Source organism: Podarcis liolepis (genome assembly GCF_965112155.1).
Source record: "Podarcis liolepis genome assembly, chromosome: 8".
Lineage (NCBI taxonomy): Eukaryota > Metazoa > Chordata > Lepidosauria > Squamata > Lacertidae > Podarcis > Podarcis liolepis.
In genome coordinates, this window is record NC_139560.1 from 86,674,912 (window position 1) to 86,691,368 (window position 16,457).

At 42.5% G+C, this 16,457-nt stretch overlaps 1 protein-coding gene and 1 long non-coding RNA gene across 16 annotated transcripts in view; one reads left to right on the top strand and one right to left on the bottom strand.

Moving 5' to 3' along the window:
* Nucleotides 1-16,457, top strand: part of KIAA0232 — a 47,885-nt gene that overhangs the window by 16,232 nt on the left and 15,196 nt on the right. For 11 of the 15 annotated variants that reach the window (XM_083519030.1, XM_083519025.1, XM_083519020.1 and 8 more), the window contains 3 exons: nucleotides 8,861-8,998; nucleotides 13,798-13,864; nucleotides 15,543-15,627. In XM_083519030.1, coding sequence (XP_083375156.1) covers nucleotides 8,951-8,998; nucleotides 13,798-13,864; nucleotides 15,543-15,627 — 200 coding nt within the window. In that variant the 5' untranslated portion in view covers nucleotides 8,861-8,950. The remainder of the gene's footprint in view (nucleotides 1-8,860; nucleotides 8,999-13,797; nucleotides 13,865-15,542; nucleotides 15,628-16,457) is intronic. The other 4 variants (XM_083519022.1, XM_083519027.1, XM_083519024.1 and 1 more) reach the window with 1 other exon arrangement.
* On the bottom strand, nucleotides 1,582-5,012 carry LOC310714491. The gene is made up of 2 exons (XR_014529835.1): nucleotides 3,631-5,012; nucleotides 1,582-3,254 (listed from the first exon to the last, which is right to left on the bottom strand). It is a non-coding gene; the product is annotated as an uncharacterized lncRNA (long non-coding RNA).

Sequence of the window (16,457 nt, forward strand, 5' to 3'; positions counted from 1 at the left end):
TTTTAGTCAGAATCTCCTTTCTTGTAACTTGAATCCATTGGAGAAAACAAGCTTGCTTCATTCTCTGTGTGATAGCCCTATATATATTTGAAGATGGCTATAATATAATATGGGGACACGGGTGGCGCTGTGGTCTAAACCACTGAGCCTCTTGGGCTTGCTGATCAGAAGGTTGGCAGTTCGAATCCCCGCGATGGGGTGAGCTCCCGTTGCTCTGTCCCAGCTCCTGCCAACGTAAAAGTTTGAAAGCAAGTCAAAGTGCAAGTAGATAAATAGGTACTGCTCCGGCGGGAAGGTAAATGGCATTTTCGTGCACTGCTCTGGTTCGCCAGAAGTGGCTTGGTCATACTGGCCACATGACCCGGAAGCTGCCTGCAGACCAATGCCGGCTCCCTTGGCCTATAGAGCAAGATGAGCGCCGCAACCCCAGAGTCATCTGCGACTGGACCTAACCATCAGGAGTCCTTTACCTTTTTACAGATTATGAAGTAACACTTCTGAGAATGTTAGTGCTGATGTGAAAGCAACCAGCAATTTCTCAAGCAATAGTCTAAATGCCACCCTGATAACACTGGGATTGCCCTTCCCCCCATTCCTCTAGAAACATTTTTGTCCATGGCACAGCTGCTTCTAGTGGCAGATAGCCACAATTTTTTCATCCCAGAATATAATTGGGTATCCTAATCTAGCATCATTCCATGGGGATATCTGGGGAGAAAATATGGCAGCTACCAATGGAGCCCTTGCTGGCAGAGTTGGAGTGTAGAGGTCCCAGTAGGGATGTAAGTGGGAACAAGGATAGAATGGAAGACTCAGGAAAGTTTGTAAAACTAAAGATGTGGTAGATACATGTGTGTGTATGTTGTGAAAAGGGATGGGATTGCAGTGTAGTAAATGGAGAAGGGGTATTATGTATTTTGAGCAATAAGAGGGGCAAATCTCTTCCACTTTGAAGTTTTTGATAGAGGGCTAATATGTGACCAGAAGGTTCAGAGAGAAGCCTGCAACTATTTGGACTAGAGTGAAGAGGATAGGATGAATTTTTGCTTTGCATTATGTAGAGAGAAGCACTTTAACACAAATAGAATCTTCTGCTTTTTGTTCATCATGTTTAGTGATCAAAGATGAGGCTTATGCCTGTTTAACAGGGTGAATGCTGGTGCCAGTGGATCCAGACAGCAATTTTGGATGTAAGACGATCGTGTTCTTGTATACAAAGTTTGAGATGGCAGTTAGATGTAAGTAAGTAAAAAGATAGCAGTTAGTAAAAAAAACCAGATGGGCAGTCATATGTGGAATGGGATGGAAGAAGGATCATAGGTAGAAAGGAAGGGCTGTGTGCCATCATCATATAGATAACCTCATAGAACCACGAGAACCATCTAGTTCAAACCCTTGCAATGCATGAACCTTTTACCCAAGATGGGAATTGAACCCATGACCCTGAGATTAAGAGTCCCTGAAAAGCCATAAAATTTGAAGGTATTCATAGACTCTGTCAAGAGAAACTTCCTCCCACAGGGAAGACTTCGATCAAGCAATCCCTTGAGGAGAGCCAGCTGAGAACAATATGTTAAAAAAAAAAAAGGAATTAAGGAAGTTGCAGTGGAGAAAGTGGTTGATGGTATAGAAGACAGCAGAGAAGTTGAGGAGTATACATACAGTGTACCATATCAGTGGAGAGCAGCCAGAAGTTGAGATAACTGTTCAGAGGGAAGGAGGGAAATTAGACAGTAGGTAGAGGAGCAGAATGAGACAGAAGAGGGTATGGCAGCTAGTGGTGTGTATGAATGTGGTGAGGGAGGAACTTAAGCAGACTGAAATGTTGGTGTGGAAGATAATGTCAGAGGGGATGACAACCTTTGGTATGCTGTGATGTGCATACAAAGTGCATTGAGGCAGAAATTGTTAATGTCTTCCATGACTTTGATGCTGCTGTTGATGAGTACAGATTATAAATGTGTCCAGCACTTATTTGAATCAAAGTATTTTCAGATGAGTTTCAGCTGTTGGGGTGTAGACAAGATTCTTTGGACAAGGGCGACCAGTTTATTGTATGCTTGATCTTTCCCCCTTGTTTTATATCAAGGAGGGAGGGATTGGCCAGCTAGGTAAAAGACGAGACGAATGCCTCACTTTGTGGAGGAGTGCTTCTGTCTTTGAAGGAAGTAACTATAAAGCTTCACCTAAAGAAGCTTTTGTGGATCAAGAAGTTAACAACCACCAGCCAATTGCTAGTACAGTGGTACCTTGGGTTACAGACGCTTCAGGTCACAGACTCCACTAACTCAGAAATAGTACCTTGGAGTAAGAACTTTGCTTCAGGATGAGAACAGAAATCGCACGACGGCAGCGGGAGGCCCCATTAGCTAAAGTGGTGCTTCAGGTTAAGAACAGTTTCAGGTTAAGAACAGACCTCCAGAACGAATTAAGTTCTTAACCCGAGGTACCACTGTATTCCCTTCCTGAGCAAGGTTGTTATGGAGTTCCATATACTCTTGGTTGAGACTGGTGACCTGAAATCTGATTGAAATGAAATCAGATATAGTTTTGGCACAAACACCACTTGCTTTGTCTTGATGGATGACTAATGCTGAGAAACAAACAAGGAGGGTGTGTGACCATGCTTATTCTCCTGTACCTCTGAGCCACTTTCGGTACAGTCGTATCTTGGTTATCGAATGCCTACGTACTCGGATGTTTTGGCTGCTGAACGCCGCAAACCCAGAAGTTAATGTTCCGGTTTGCGAATATTTTTCGGGAGCCAAATGTCCAACGTTGCTTCTATGGCTTCCAATTGAGTACAGGAAGTTCCTGCATTTCAGGAGTCAAACGGACTCCCGGAACGGATTATGTTCGCCAACCAAGGTACAACTGTACAGTTAAACATAGTATCCTTCTGAAAGCCTGTTTGTTCTGGGAATTGGGGGCAATGTATTATGGTGGTTCCATTCTTCCCTGGGTGGTCAATTCTAAGCAGTGGTGCTAGGGAAGTACTGTTAACCTCCATGGCCTCTATGCTGTGGAGATCCACTGGGTTCTACCTACTGGGGTGGGAAAGCTGAAAAACAAATTACATCTGGCAACCAATGTGCTGCTTTGGTTTCAGATAGTAAGTACATGGGTAGACGAGTCTAAGAAGCCCGGGACACAAATGTTCATGACCCTCTAGCACGTAAGGTGGCTCATTTGCCAGAAGTAATGTATTTTGCATTAGCTCTCAAAACTTATATTCAATTTTGACCAAACTAAGCCTCCTAAGGGGACGCGGGTGGCGCTGTGGGTAAAACCTCAGCGCCTAGGACTTGCCGATCACATGGTCGGCGGTTCAAATCCCCACGGCGGGGTGCGCTCCCATCGTTCGGTCCCAGCACCTGCCAACCTAGCAGTTCGAAAGCACCCCCGGGTGCAAGTAGATAAATAGGGACCGCTTACTAGCGGGAAGGTAAACAGCGTTTCCGTGTGCTGCGCTGGCTCGCCAGATGCAGCTTGTCACGCTGGCCACGTGACCCGGAAGTGTCTTCGGACAGCGCTGGCCCCCGGCCTCTTAAGTGAGATGGGCGCACAACCCCAGAGTCGGACACGACTGGCCCATACGGGCAGGGGTACCTTTACCTTTACCTTTTAAGCCTCCTAAAGCAAAATAGACATCAGGATTACCCCCCCCCCCATCGTAGAATTGTAGAGTTGGAAGGGACCTCAAGGATCATCAAGCCCATGCCCTGCAAATACAGTGGTACCTTGGGCTAAGTACTTAATTCGTTCCGGAGGTCCGTTCTTAACCTGAAACTGTTCTTAACCTGAAGCACCACTTTAGCTAATGGGGCCTCCCACTGCTGCCGCGCCACCGGAGCCCGATTTCTGTTCTCATCCTGAAGCAAAGTTTTTAACCTGAAGCACTATTTCTGGGTTAGCGGAGTCTGTAACCTGAAGCGTATGTAACCTGAAGTGTATGTAACTCAAGGTACCACTGTATGACTATAAAATCTTCATCACCCTCTTACTCAGTTTAACAGCATCAAAGATGAACAAAAAGCTCAATAAGTTTTCCTGGACGCTCATTTTACACTATTCTCTTGGCTAGCAACTGGAACAACTGTTGCTTGTTTTCATTAACACGTAGGAATTGCTTAAATTGCATTGGAATTGTAGTTTTTGACTTGAATACTGATGTCACTTCCTCTTGATTCTCAAGTATCTGCCTTCACACTGTTACTAGAGTATCTATCAAACACCATATCTAGTCGTGAAATATCCTTCAGTTGATTATTGAAATATGATTTAAAAACACTTTCATAGTATTCTGAAAATGTTTTGACATTGCCCAGATTACGTTTGTGGATTGCAGCTGCTCCATCAAATATTTTAACTATTACATTTGGTTTGCTGTGATTAAAGGTGTCATCACATTTTGATTGAATACAGTCTATAATTTCAGACTTGTTGGTTGGTTTTCGGAGTTTTTCATCATCTGAAATGGAGGGTGGGTACAATTGCTTTTCATAGGAAAAGAAAGCATCAATGTCACCATCCCGTACTTCAGATGTGGCATATGCTCTGCAGAACCAGTTGGAGTCTTTTCGCAAGTTAGTAATCTTGGACTTTGTTTTACTGGTGCTTTTTGTTCTATGAAAAATGTGAAGGTTGCTCCTTGGAATAACTTCATGAATTGTATTTTGAACTTGATCAAGACGCGGCATGACATATTCTTCACACTTTTTCAGTCCTATTGTAAATGCCTCTCTAACACACTTGACAGCTTCGACACTTTACTTTTGAGCCCCCAATTGACACCAAATCAGTTTCTTCAAATGGATTTCCTTGTTCAGTTAAGATGTTGATCATTTCTTTGACATGGACTTAAGAACCTTTTCTCAAATCATCCCTGACCACTGGTCCTGCTAGCTAGGGGTCATGGGAGTTATAGGCCAAAAACATCTGGAGGGCTGAGTTTGAGGAAGTCTGGGTTAGCACGCGCATGTGCACACACACACACATATACATACATCATAGAATAGGGTGGAAGAGTGTTCTGCAGTATGTGACTGGCAACACTAAATGCCCACATTCTAGCTGAGGACAGCCAGACCTCGGTAACATGAGAACGACTAGCAGTGCATCTATAGATGATCTCAGTGATCCAGCTGGGGTATAAACGCTCAGCTGCTTATGGTGCTGTGAACCCAAGTTGTTCAGGGCTTTGTATATCAACACCAAGTGCCTTGAATCTGGCCCAGTAGCATTTGGGCAGCAGTGCATGTTGACTGCCTTCCTCCATCAGCATTCTGCAATAGCTGGAATTTTTAGACCAGGCCCAAGAACATAGAGCACATTGCAGCAATCTAGTCCTGAGGTTACATGGGGACAAAATTGTGCCATGTAGAACCCCACAGCACAAGTTGCAGGCAGGGTTCAAAATTAGCAGGGCGCCAGGCGCATTTTGTGCCTAAATTCTCCATTTGCGAGCTCAAAAAGTCTGGGTGCCATTTTTGTGTCTGCTGACACTCAAGGACTACTGAAATGTATGTGCTCCAAGTATATGTTAAGGATAGACAATACGTTAAGGCGTTTAACAATAAAGAGTAGTATGTTTGAAAACTGAAGTATGGTACAGTGGTGCCCCGCAAGAAGAAAGGGTTTTCCGTTTTTGAGCTGCTTCGCAAGACGATTTCCCCTATGGGCTTGCTTTGCAAGATGAAAACATCTTGCGAGTGTTCCGATTTTTTTCCGCTCCCCCCCCTTTTTCTAAGCCGCTAATAGCCTTTTAGCCGCTAATCCGCTAATAGCGCTAATCCGCTAAGCCGCTAATATGGTTGCTTCGCAAGATGAAAAAACCGCTAGACGAAGAGACTCACGGAACGGATTAATTTCGTCTTGCAAGGCACCACTGTACCAATATTTTTATTGTCAACGCCAAATTAAAAATGTATTAACAATTTCTGCTAAAAATGAGATATTAACAATGTGTCACTTATGTGAATTGCGTATTAATTCATACTTAGCAAAATAATAACAAAAAATGGTTGTCAACACCCCCCCCCCCACTGATGACTAGACATTCTGCTTTGGTGCCCACAGCCCAGGTCCCAAAAGCCATTTGACTCCTAGCTTTTCTATACCAGTTTCTAACGCTGGTGCCAGGGGGTCAAAGAGCATTCCTTCAGTGTTTATTTCTGGATTTGACTGCACAAATAGGAATGGAAAAACTGTAATACAGTTCCACCAGTTCCAGTCCCACACAATGAATCTGGGAGGTTACTATTGTCATTGGTATCAAAGTTCATAAGAGTAACAGGGCCACACTCCCTTGGCCCTCTATTAAAAACAAGGCTAATATACTCATGAAACCTGGCCTCTATCCAGTTTGAGGTGGATCCAGATAATCATTGTCATCTAGGAATGCTAGAATTGCTCCATAACCACCATCTTCACCACGTTTCTCAGAAATAAGGGTATTGTGTCCACTGTGGGCTTTTAAAGGGGTAGCTGCCTATTTAAGGGCGGCTGGGACCTCCCCCCTCACGCAGTGATGTGTTCACAACACCCTAGACCCAGCCAGCCACCCCACTGTGGTTAGCTGTAGCCAGCCAGAAAGGGCAAATATCCAGAGGGCGTATGCTTGGCTCTATTTCTTCAAGTATCTGTCCACATCTTCAGGCCACATCAACTGGAAATGCTCCCATAACAGTGGGCCAGACACTGCATTGGAACGCTGATTGGATTTGCTATAATAATAACATCCATGTCACTATGAAGTTTAGAGATTTTGTCCTTGAAGTATAGAATCACAGAATTGTACAGTTGGAAGGGACCGGAAGGGTCATTTAATCAAACCCCCTGCATTGCAGGAATGTTTTGGTTAACGTGGGGCATGGACCTATGACCCTGAGATTAAGAGTCTCATGCTCTATTGACTGAGCTACATATATCAGGGATAAAGTGCCTTGCAAGATAGTAGCTGCTAGTGACCATGTGTTCTAGGAGCCCGCCCCTTGAATTTGGGCTAACTAGTTTTTGGACTACACGGAACAACTCTCCCAGCTCACTTATCAAGGGTGTGATGGACATGGTGAATTATGACTTTGCTGCCTTCACCGCCATGTGGTAAACACGACTACAGGTGTTCAGTCAACTTTGGAGCAAGATTTCAACCACTTGCAGTTAAGTATCCATTCATGTGATGTCCAGTACTAGAGAGGACCCTTGAGAGTGAATCTATTTACATTAGATTCATATAAGGTGGTAGAAATGTTGAATCAGTAACTGGGCCCAGTAATGGACTGGGTGACGGTCAATATACTGAAATTTGATTCAGATAAGACAAGAGCTGTTGGTGGGTGACTTGTCAGTACTGGTAGGCAACACTTTGAGTTGTACTTCCCATAAAGAAGCAGGTTTATCCGTTGGTGCTCTAGATCTAGCTGTGTTGCTGGAGGCACAAGTAGCCTCTGTGGCATGAGGTGCCATTTATCAGTTTGGATGGTGTGCCAGCTGCTGGGACAGAGCCTACTTTTAGTTATCTCTGCTTTGCTGACCTAGAGATTAGACTACTGTAATGCATTATATGGGGACGCGGGTGGCGCTGTGGGTTAAACCACTGTGCTGCTTGGGCTTGCCAATTGAAAGGTCGGCAGTTCGAATCCCCACGACGGGGTGAGCTCCCGTTGTTCGGTCCCAGCTCCTGCCAACCTAGCAGTTCGAAAGCACACAGTGCAAGTAGATAAATAGGTACCGCTCCAGCGGGAAGGTAAACGGTGTTTCCTTGTGCTGCTCTGGCATGCTGGCCACATGACCTGTAAAAACTGTCTGCTTAAGCAGACAAACGCTGGCTCCCTCGGCCTTTAAAGCGAGATGAGCGCTGCAACCCCAGAGTCGTTCGCGACTGGACTTAATTGTCAGGGGTCCCTTTACCTTTACCTTAATGCATTACAGTGGTACCTTGGGTTACATACACTTCAGGTTACAGACTCGGCTAATCCATAAATAGTGCTTCAGGTTAAGTACTTTGCTTCAGGATGAGAACAGAAATCGGGCTCTGGTGGCGCGGCAGCAGCGGGAGGCCCCATTAGCTAAAGTGGTGCTTCAGGTTAAGAACAGTTTCAGGTTAAGTACGGACCTCTGGAACAAATTAAGTACTTAACCCAAGGTACCACTGTATATGTTCGGTTGCCTTTTGAAGGCAATTGAAAAATTACATTTAGTGCAAAATCCAACTGAGTGTGCCAACTGGGACCAGGCATTGGGGGCACTGATGGTACTGATCTCTGCACTAGCTCCTGTTTCTTTTTAATGCCCTTCACAGCTTACAGCCAGGGTATCTGATAGACCACCTGTCTCCTTTTGAGTCAACCTGTGTAGTTCATCTTTAGGGAACCTTCTTTTGGGTTCCTCTGTTTTCACAACTATGTCAAGTAGTGACCAGGCAATGGATTTCTCTGTGGTGGCAATCCAGTTCTGGAATACTTTACTCAGTGAGGCTTTCATCGTGCCTGCTTTTAGGACACCTAGGTGCTTACACTCCGAGGCAATTTAGCGGAATAAGTGTTGCCTAAGTTTTTGTGCTGCTCTATCACGTGCTGTTGTAAGTGTTGCTGATGCATACATTATATCCTCTTGTGTTTTTAAATCTTTATTGTAAAGCTGTATTTGGAAAATTTAGTTGGTTGGATCTACTGTAATTAAAGCTAAGAGTCAGGAGGGCAAGTAATGGGATCATGGAGCTCGTGTACATAGTTATTGTGCTTCTGCTCCTCACCACGGTATTTGTGCCATCCTTGTACAAAAGTCTTAAGCGTCTTGCAAACAACATGGAGCCAAATACTGCTGTTAACTTTTATTCTTCGCTTTAATTTATTTTTAGGAGAATGACATCTTCCTGGGTTGGGAAAAAGGAGCTTACAAGAAATGGGGAAAGAGTAAGAAAAAATGCTCTGATCTAACACTAGAAGAAATGAAAAAACAGGCTGCTGTTCAGTGTCTTCGCTCTGCTTCTGATGAAGTAAGAATTAGCACCCTTGTTTAATTCTATGCAACTTCTCATTCTTAATGTGCTATTGGGGTGGATAAATTTTAGTTTTGTAATGTTGGTAAATTTCAGTTATAGAAAGCTTCCCTTCAAAATATCCTAGTTGAATATGAAATCTTAAGTTTAATCTTTTTTTAAAAAATAAGAAACTTCATTATTATTGTTATTGCCATTTTCATGCAAAATGCAGTAAGAATAATGAATGTAAAAATACAAATAGAAAATAGAAAAATGAAATGAAAATACAGAGGTGAGGGGAAAACTGGGAAACAACTGAGAGTGCAATGCTGTATATATTTATCACATATAAAAAGAAAAAGGTGAGTCAAATTAGTTATCAATAAAGCCTCTCCACCTATTTATCTGTGGAGCAGGGGGTTTAGTGGGCTGTGTGGACAAGTTAACATAGGAGGAAAAGTGGTCTATTTTTGGTGAACAATTAATGACTCCATTTATGTGTCAGGTGTTCTCCAATGTCCCATACTTTTGCTGGCCACTCCTCTCAGAAAGGAGGTGAGTCAGATTTCCAGTGGGAGGCCACAGACACAAGAGATTTGTGCATGATGGGTGAATTGGTACCAGGCTCCAAGGATAGGAGTGATGGTGGAGATAGTTTCAAAAATTTGGGTCCAGAATCTCTGAACTATGCAGCGATCCCACCACATATGGAGCAGTGTTCCAATGTGACCACAACCCCGCCATCATAAATTAGAGTACCCTTTGCCAATTCTAGGCAGGTGGAGTGGAGTCCAATGCCATCTTAACACTGTTTTCAGTGTGGCTTTCTGTATTCTTACAGAAATTGTTTTAAGTGGGGGTTTGGACTACATCGTTTCCCATACTTGTTGCTCTATCCAGAGACCCAGATCACTCTCCCATACTAATTGTAGCCCCTGAGAATGAACCATTAATAATGTGCACCATTTGCTTTAATTTGCTTTAATTGAAAAACCTCATAGCATAGCCTAAGACATGGGACCCCGAGACCTCCTTGGGTCCTGGGATGATAAAGTCTGACAACTCTGCTACTCCAAGATTTCCAAGTCCCATATTTCCTTGTCTGGTCTGGAAGAAGCAAGTTCCCTTTATTTATTTTTCTTCTAGATTAGCTTTGGCTTTGCCCTCTGATGATGGGTTTCATGGCATCCCATAGGCTCGATATTTTAGTGTCCGGGATGGCATTTTATAGGAAATAAAACTTTAGCGCTTGATGAAGACTTTCTTTAGCCAATTTGTTGGTTAGTAGGAGAGAATCAAATGTCAGCGAAATGAACTTGGGCTTAGAGAGTCCACTGCTATAGAGATAGAATTTGGGGCATCATCTGAGACTGGGATGATTCCTATATCTGTTTTTGTCACTTTATACCAGAGATCTACCAAATATCTTTGGATATGAAGATACAGTCCAAATGGGCCATACATGTACGAGTGAAATGTAAATTCCCTGTCAATGGGGTGGCAGATCTGCCAGAGGTTGCATAAATTATTGGCATGCAAAAGTTTAGTGAAGGCTTCACCAGGCTTCAGGGAACTAAACTTTCTCAGACCCTAGTGAGGTATCTGTCTTTTGGGTCTGCTATGGAGTCCTGAATAGTGAATGGGCATTTATTTATTTTTGCAATCATTATGGCCACACCCCTTGCTGAGGACACAGGTTTGGTCACCTAACCATTTGCCCTTTAATAGCAGTGTAGTTGTAGCAATGTAGTTGTTTTGCTGTTTTTCTTTTGGTGTGTCTCTTGTATCAAAATTATATCTGGATAAAATTATATCCTTTTTCAGGAGCATTTCTACTCTGGAGCACCTCACAGCAGAGCCTAAACCTTTAGCATTTAATGAAATGACCTTTACAGTGGGTGGCGCTATAACCATAGTTGAGAACAAATGGTGCTTATCCAATATGTCGAAGGAGGAAGAAAGAACACAGTATGCTTGAGGGTTGATTGCACTGTACAATAAACTCTCAACAGGAGAGAAAAATAAGAACAGAAAACTTCAACTTTTAACATAGCAAACTGTTCCAGGTGCATCCAGCTATCTGTGGCTGGAATAGGGGAAGCTGTGGAGAGCATTATGCTAGCACACCAAGGAACAGAAGGGGGGCTGAGGCAGAGGAAGATCTTTTGCTCCACACCCTCTCCTCCTCTGGGAGTTAGTCATAATAAGCCTGATGGCTAAGTGCTTGGTTTAATCGTTTGTGCTTTACAAAGGCCTAAGAGCCATGGTGTGAACGAAGAGAGTCTACTGCAGAGCTTTGCATTTTCTTTTTCTCTCTGTGCGTGAACTATGAGGAAGAGGAGGGGAGGTTAGTTCCACTCCTTGCAGCCACTTTGGGGATTGCAATTTTACGTTCATGGATAATATTTTGTAGAGGCAGTTTATCAGAGGCAGCAATGTGTTTGCCATTGACTTGCACCAACAACTTAAATGGGAACCCCCATCAGTAGGAAATCCCTGCAGCCTTCAGCTCAGTGGTGTGACATCTGAATTATCTCTGTTGAGCCAGTTTCCTGGCATAAATCTGGAAATGCCCCTACACTGAATGAGTTGTATTTAAGTTCTGGATAGTTGCGTAGGGCATTTAAAATCAGAGTTTTAGTTTGGTAGCGTTCAAAGCAGACGACAATATCTCTTGGTGCCTCTGAGTTACTTGCTCTTAGTGCACCCACTCTGTGTCCCCTTTCAATGTCATGGAGAGTGAGGGGGGGTTATATATTCAAACTGTCTAACCAACTTAAAATCCAATCAGTCATATCTCCCCCTCCTCTTTTTCCAGAATCCCATGTAGTTTAATTTTTTTCAAATTTTTCTCTATCCAGCTGAGAAGCAAATTTTAAATCTAAATATTCATTTGCCATTTTACCTTAAGTGCTTTCAGTTTTGTTTGGGTGCTTAAGCTGGTATTGAGGGTCTCATTTACTGTTTGTGCTACATCAGCTATTTGATTAGATAACATATCAATCTTGCTTTCAAAGCAGCTGCTCAATCTGTTGCTAAAGTCTGTCTTATTTTATGAATACACCCCCTCCGTCTTTTTTATTATCTAAGCTGCTACGAGGTTTCCTGCCTTTTGCTTTTAGGCCCTGGAGCCATTTTTCCCTCACAAGCTTCTTCTGAGAGCTCTGAGTAATCAGGAGCTACAGCTTCCTACCAGTCAAGCCTTGCTAACTTACCTTTCAGGCCATGCAACTCCTGCAGCATTACCTTTCAGGAGGTGTGCTGAGAAAGGTGAAGAAGAGTGATTTTGCAGTCATTCAAAGCGAAATCATTCCCGAGGGTGCTGGAAACTTGAAATCAAGCTGCCATTTGACTGCAGCAGGCCAAGGGGAGGGGAGGGTAAATAGGTTGTATATGATGGGCATAGTTACAATCTGAGTTTCAGTAAGACAGAGGTGATGTGATCAGAGCTCCATGATCTGCTCAAAAGTTGTGCAGTTTACATTCAGAGCCAAATTTAATCATTTGAAGTCATGGTGCAAAGAAACCACCAGGAGCATTCTCTAAGGCTCCTGATTGTTCTTGTGCAGCTGTGGCTTTACTTGCCCTTCGCCTGATGTCAGGTGAGTGACAGCTGGATGTTGTTTGGCCAAAGTGGCCGTCTTGCAGGCCATCTGGGGTATGTGTTCCTATTTAGGCACATGGGCCAGTGGTTTCTCACCATAGTAGTAGAGCATGGGACATAGAGTGTTGGGCCAAAGGCTAGACATGTGCTGGAGCATTGGGTTGAATAAATGATTGAAAATACATTTCAGCTGGTAGACTAACAATTAATGAAAATAAGCAGTAGGTGACAAGGTGTAAGGATCAAGTGAAATGCAGCTGGTTGGCCACTATCCCTCACTGTACTTCCGTATCTATAGTTCTGAATAACACTAATATTTCAAAAAATAGAGATTTGTTGGGATTGCCTTTTGACATTGGCTCCCAGTATGTTTCCAAGCACAATTCAAAGTGTTGGTGCTGACCTTTAAAGCCCTAAACAGCCTCGGCCCAGTATACCTGAAGGAGTGTCGCCACCACCACCATTCTGCCCGGACACTGAGGTCCAGCGCCAAGGGCCTTCTGGTGGTTCCCTCACTGCGAGAAGCAAAGCTACAGGGAACCAGGCAGAGGGCCTTCTAGGTAGTGGCGCCCGCCCTGTGGAACACCCTCCCATCAGATGTCAAAGAGATAAACAACTACCTGACATTTGGAAGACACCTGAAGGCAGCTCTGTTTAGGGAAGTTTTAATGTGTGACAGTTTAATGTATTTTTAATCTTCATTGGAAGCCGCCCAGAGTGGCTGGGGAGACCCAGCCAGATGGGCGGGGTACAAATAAGTTGTTGTTGTTGTTGTTATATTACTTGGGATAAGATCTGGTGTAGCTATTGAACTGACCTCTTTTGGTTTTAAAATTAGAGTTCTTTGGGGAACTTTTGGATAGGTAACATGGCCCTCCGCTCCATTTCATTTTAGTTTGACACCTATCTTTAAGGCCAAACTACACATTCCACTGAGATTCCTGGCTGAAGATTCCAGTTAGTTCCTTCAAAGCAGCTCCAGTGGCTCCAAATTTGAGCAAAGATGGGGAAATTTACTTACTCACACTGCAACCAAACATTAACTAGTTGGCCTAGATACAAGCCACTATTCTCTTTGCCAGCATTACCTTGGAGTGGGGGATACATGCTGAGACTCTTAGGGAGACAATATATATGAAGCACTTTCAGTACTTGAAATGTATTAAGTAAATGCCAAGTGGTCATTGTAAGCTTTTTTATTATTACACAGAGCTCTGGGATTGAGACTTTAGTGGAGGAGCTCTGCTGCAGGTTGAAAGATCTCCAGAGTGAACAAGGTGAGAAAAACATTTGGACTACATATCTTCAGAGTTATTTGTTATTTTTATTTAAGTATTTATAAACCACACTTTCATATAAAATATCACAAGGCAGTGGGGCTAGACCATTCTTAGATGCATTAGGTCAGTACCTTACAGAGTTCTATGGTTTCAGTTAGGCTAGAACAAAACCCAGGTCTCTCAAATTGTAAGGGGTCTGCCATTTCAGGCTGCTAGTGAGAACTCACATGTTTAGAGTGCTTCACCCTTTACCCCAGTCTTAGACATTGAAGTCAAGCCTTTTATCTGGTTTGCTGAGCACAGGAATACTTTTATTGTGGTGGAGCATTCAGTCATGTGAGTCTCCAACGCAGCCTGAAATAGTACAGTCCACTTTATTGGCTCTTTATGATAACTGCACCGAAGTTCTTCAAGGACTGTAGATGTAATATTGGGTCATGATGTGCGACATTTCGTAATAAATTAAGATCCGTCCCACTATATATAAGGAACATTGTGAAGCCATAACAAGGGAATGTAATCCGTGGGAGACCAGCTTGGTGTTGCAGGATTACAATTTGGAACATCCGTGTCTATCTTGGCTACCCCAGTCAATGACCAGCTTTCTAGAGTTGTTAATGGGTTGATAAAAGTCTGAAGATGCACTTGAAAAAGTTTATATTGAAACTAAGAAAATACAATACTCATAACAGTAACACACTTAAGTATTTAGCCTGGGAAGGCAAGCCAGAATAAATTATTGCCACTTTAGTCCCTTTGAAATCAATGAGATTTAAGTTGGTGGTCATCATCATTCTCTCTTTTCATAGCAAAGGATCTATTAAGTCACTTGAGTGATGATTCAGAGGTTAAAGCCTACACTTGACCTTGTTTTAGATTGCATTTTAAGCTAGACTTTTACCTGCAGTAATACATACAGATTTACAATTGTGGGATTGATACGAGGGAGCAGACAAAAGCAAGCCATCACCCCACTTGGATCCATCCCTTGGCTTCAAAAAATAACACATTGTGTCTCATTAATGTCGTTCACCAGAAATATCTGGGTGATCTCATACTCTTAACACACTGAGTTCTCATCTGAGTTCCGGTCTCAAACCCCAAACGTTTTACTCTCATCTACCAAACAGCTCAACATCAACACATTTTTATCTGCATCTGTAGCTGGTGTTTTTGGAAAGCTTAGGTAAATGAATTTTCCTGGCCTCCTTGAAATTAATTAATCCATTACTTTCATAACTGCTCCCCACTTGTCTCCAAACAGAATACTATATTGTAAAAGAAATGTGGGTTATTTTTTTTTTAATGTGGGTTATTTGAGCAAATGATTTGAATTACACCCCTGCATGATATAAAGGCTGTATTAACAAATTTTATATATTTTAATGGCTTCAATAACTTATGAGTATGTTTTAGAAAATTATTAAAATTAGTTAAATCCCAAATGTATATAAGGCTACCCTGATTGTGTTCAAATAATATTTGGTGAATTTTAGAGGACAAAATTCACTTGATGAAAGGTTTAAAATAAAGTGCTTAAACCATTAAACTATGCAATAATACTACTGTAAATACAATTACTTAATATGATGCATGTTTCTCATTATAAGATATAGCATGGTAGGGAAAGTATGATATCAAATTTTCAGAAGACTGTTTTTATTTTATTTCTTAGCAGAGGAGAAGATTCACAAAAAACTTGAGGGCTCTTTGCCTCCTGAAGTTGATTTCTCTCCTGCAGCAAAGGATCAGGTGGAAATGTAGGTATCCCTCTTTTAAAATGAAGTATTGTGTTTTCCTGTGTATGTTGATGTAAAAGCCAAATGCTATTTTAAATAGACAGTTAAACATATACAGGTCTTAATATAAGGGTTTCAGTCTTTTGTTTTCTATTAAAATGTTTACTTCTGCATTGTAATCATAAAATAAGATTTTAAAAAAATATATACATGAGAAAGTTATATTTTCCTTTGACAAAGGATAATATTGGTTTTCATCCTCAGCAAGGCTTCCCCAGTTTATCAGTCCTACCAAACAAGGTGCTAAGGATGAGAAAAATAAGCAGGGAAAAGCTATTGATTTGATGAATCACAGGTGGCTGTGGTCTAAACCACCAAACTTCTTGGGGTTGCCAATCATAAGGTCAGCAGTTCGAATCCACATGACGGGATGAGCTCCTGTTGCTTTGTCCCAGCTCCTGGCAACCTAGCAGTTCAGTGCAAGTAGATAAATAGGTACTGCTACAACGGGAAGGTTAACTGCATTTCTGTGCACTCTGACACTTGTCACAGTGTTCGATGCGCCAGGAGCAGTTTAGTCATGCTGGCCACGTGACCCGGAAAAGCTGTCTGGACAAACGCTGGCTCCCTTGGCCTGGAAGCGGAGATGAGTGCCACACCCTATAGTCAAATTTGACTGGACTTAACCATGCAGGGGTCCTTTACCTTTCACCTTGCTGGAGAAGTTAGTTTTGTTGTGTTAGAAATGTTGTCTTCAGTGACACTTTTTTATTTTTCATGATATGCGGTATAGTGAACAACCTGTTGAGGAAAATAACATGAATTTACAAGATGGTCTCCTGGACATTTGG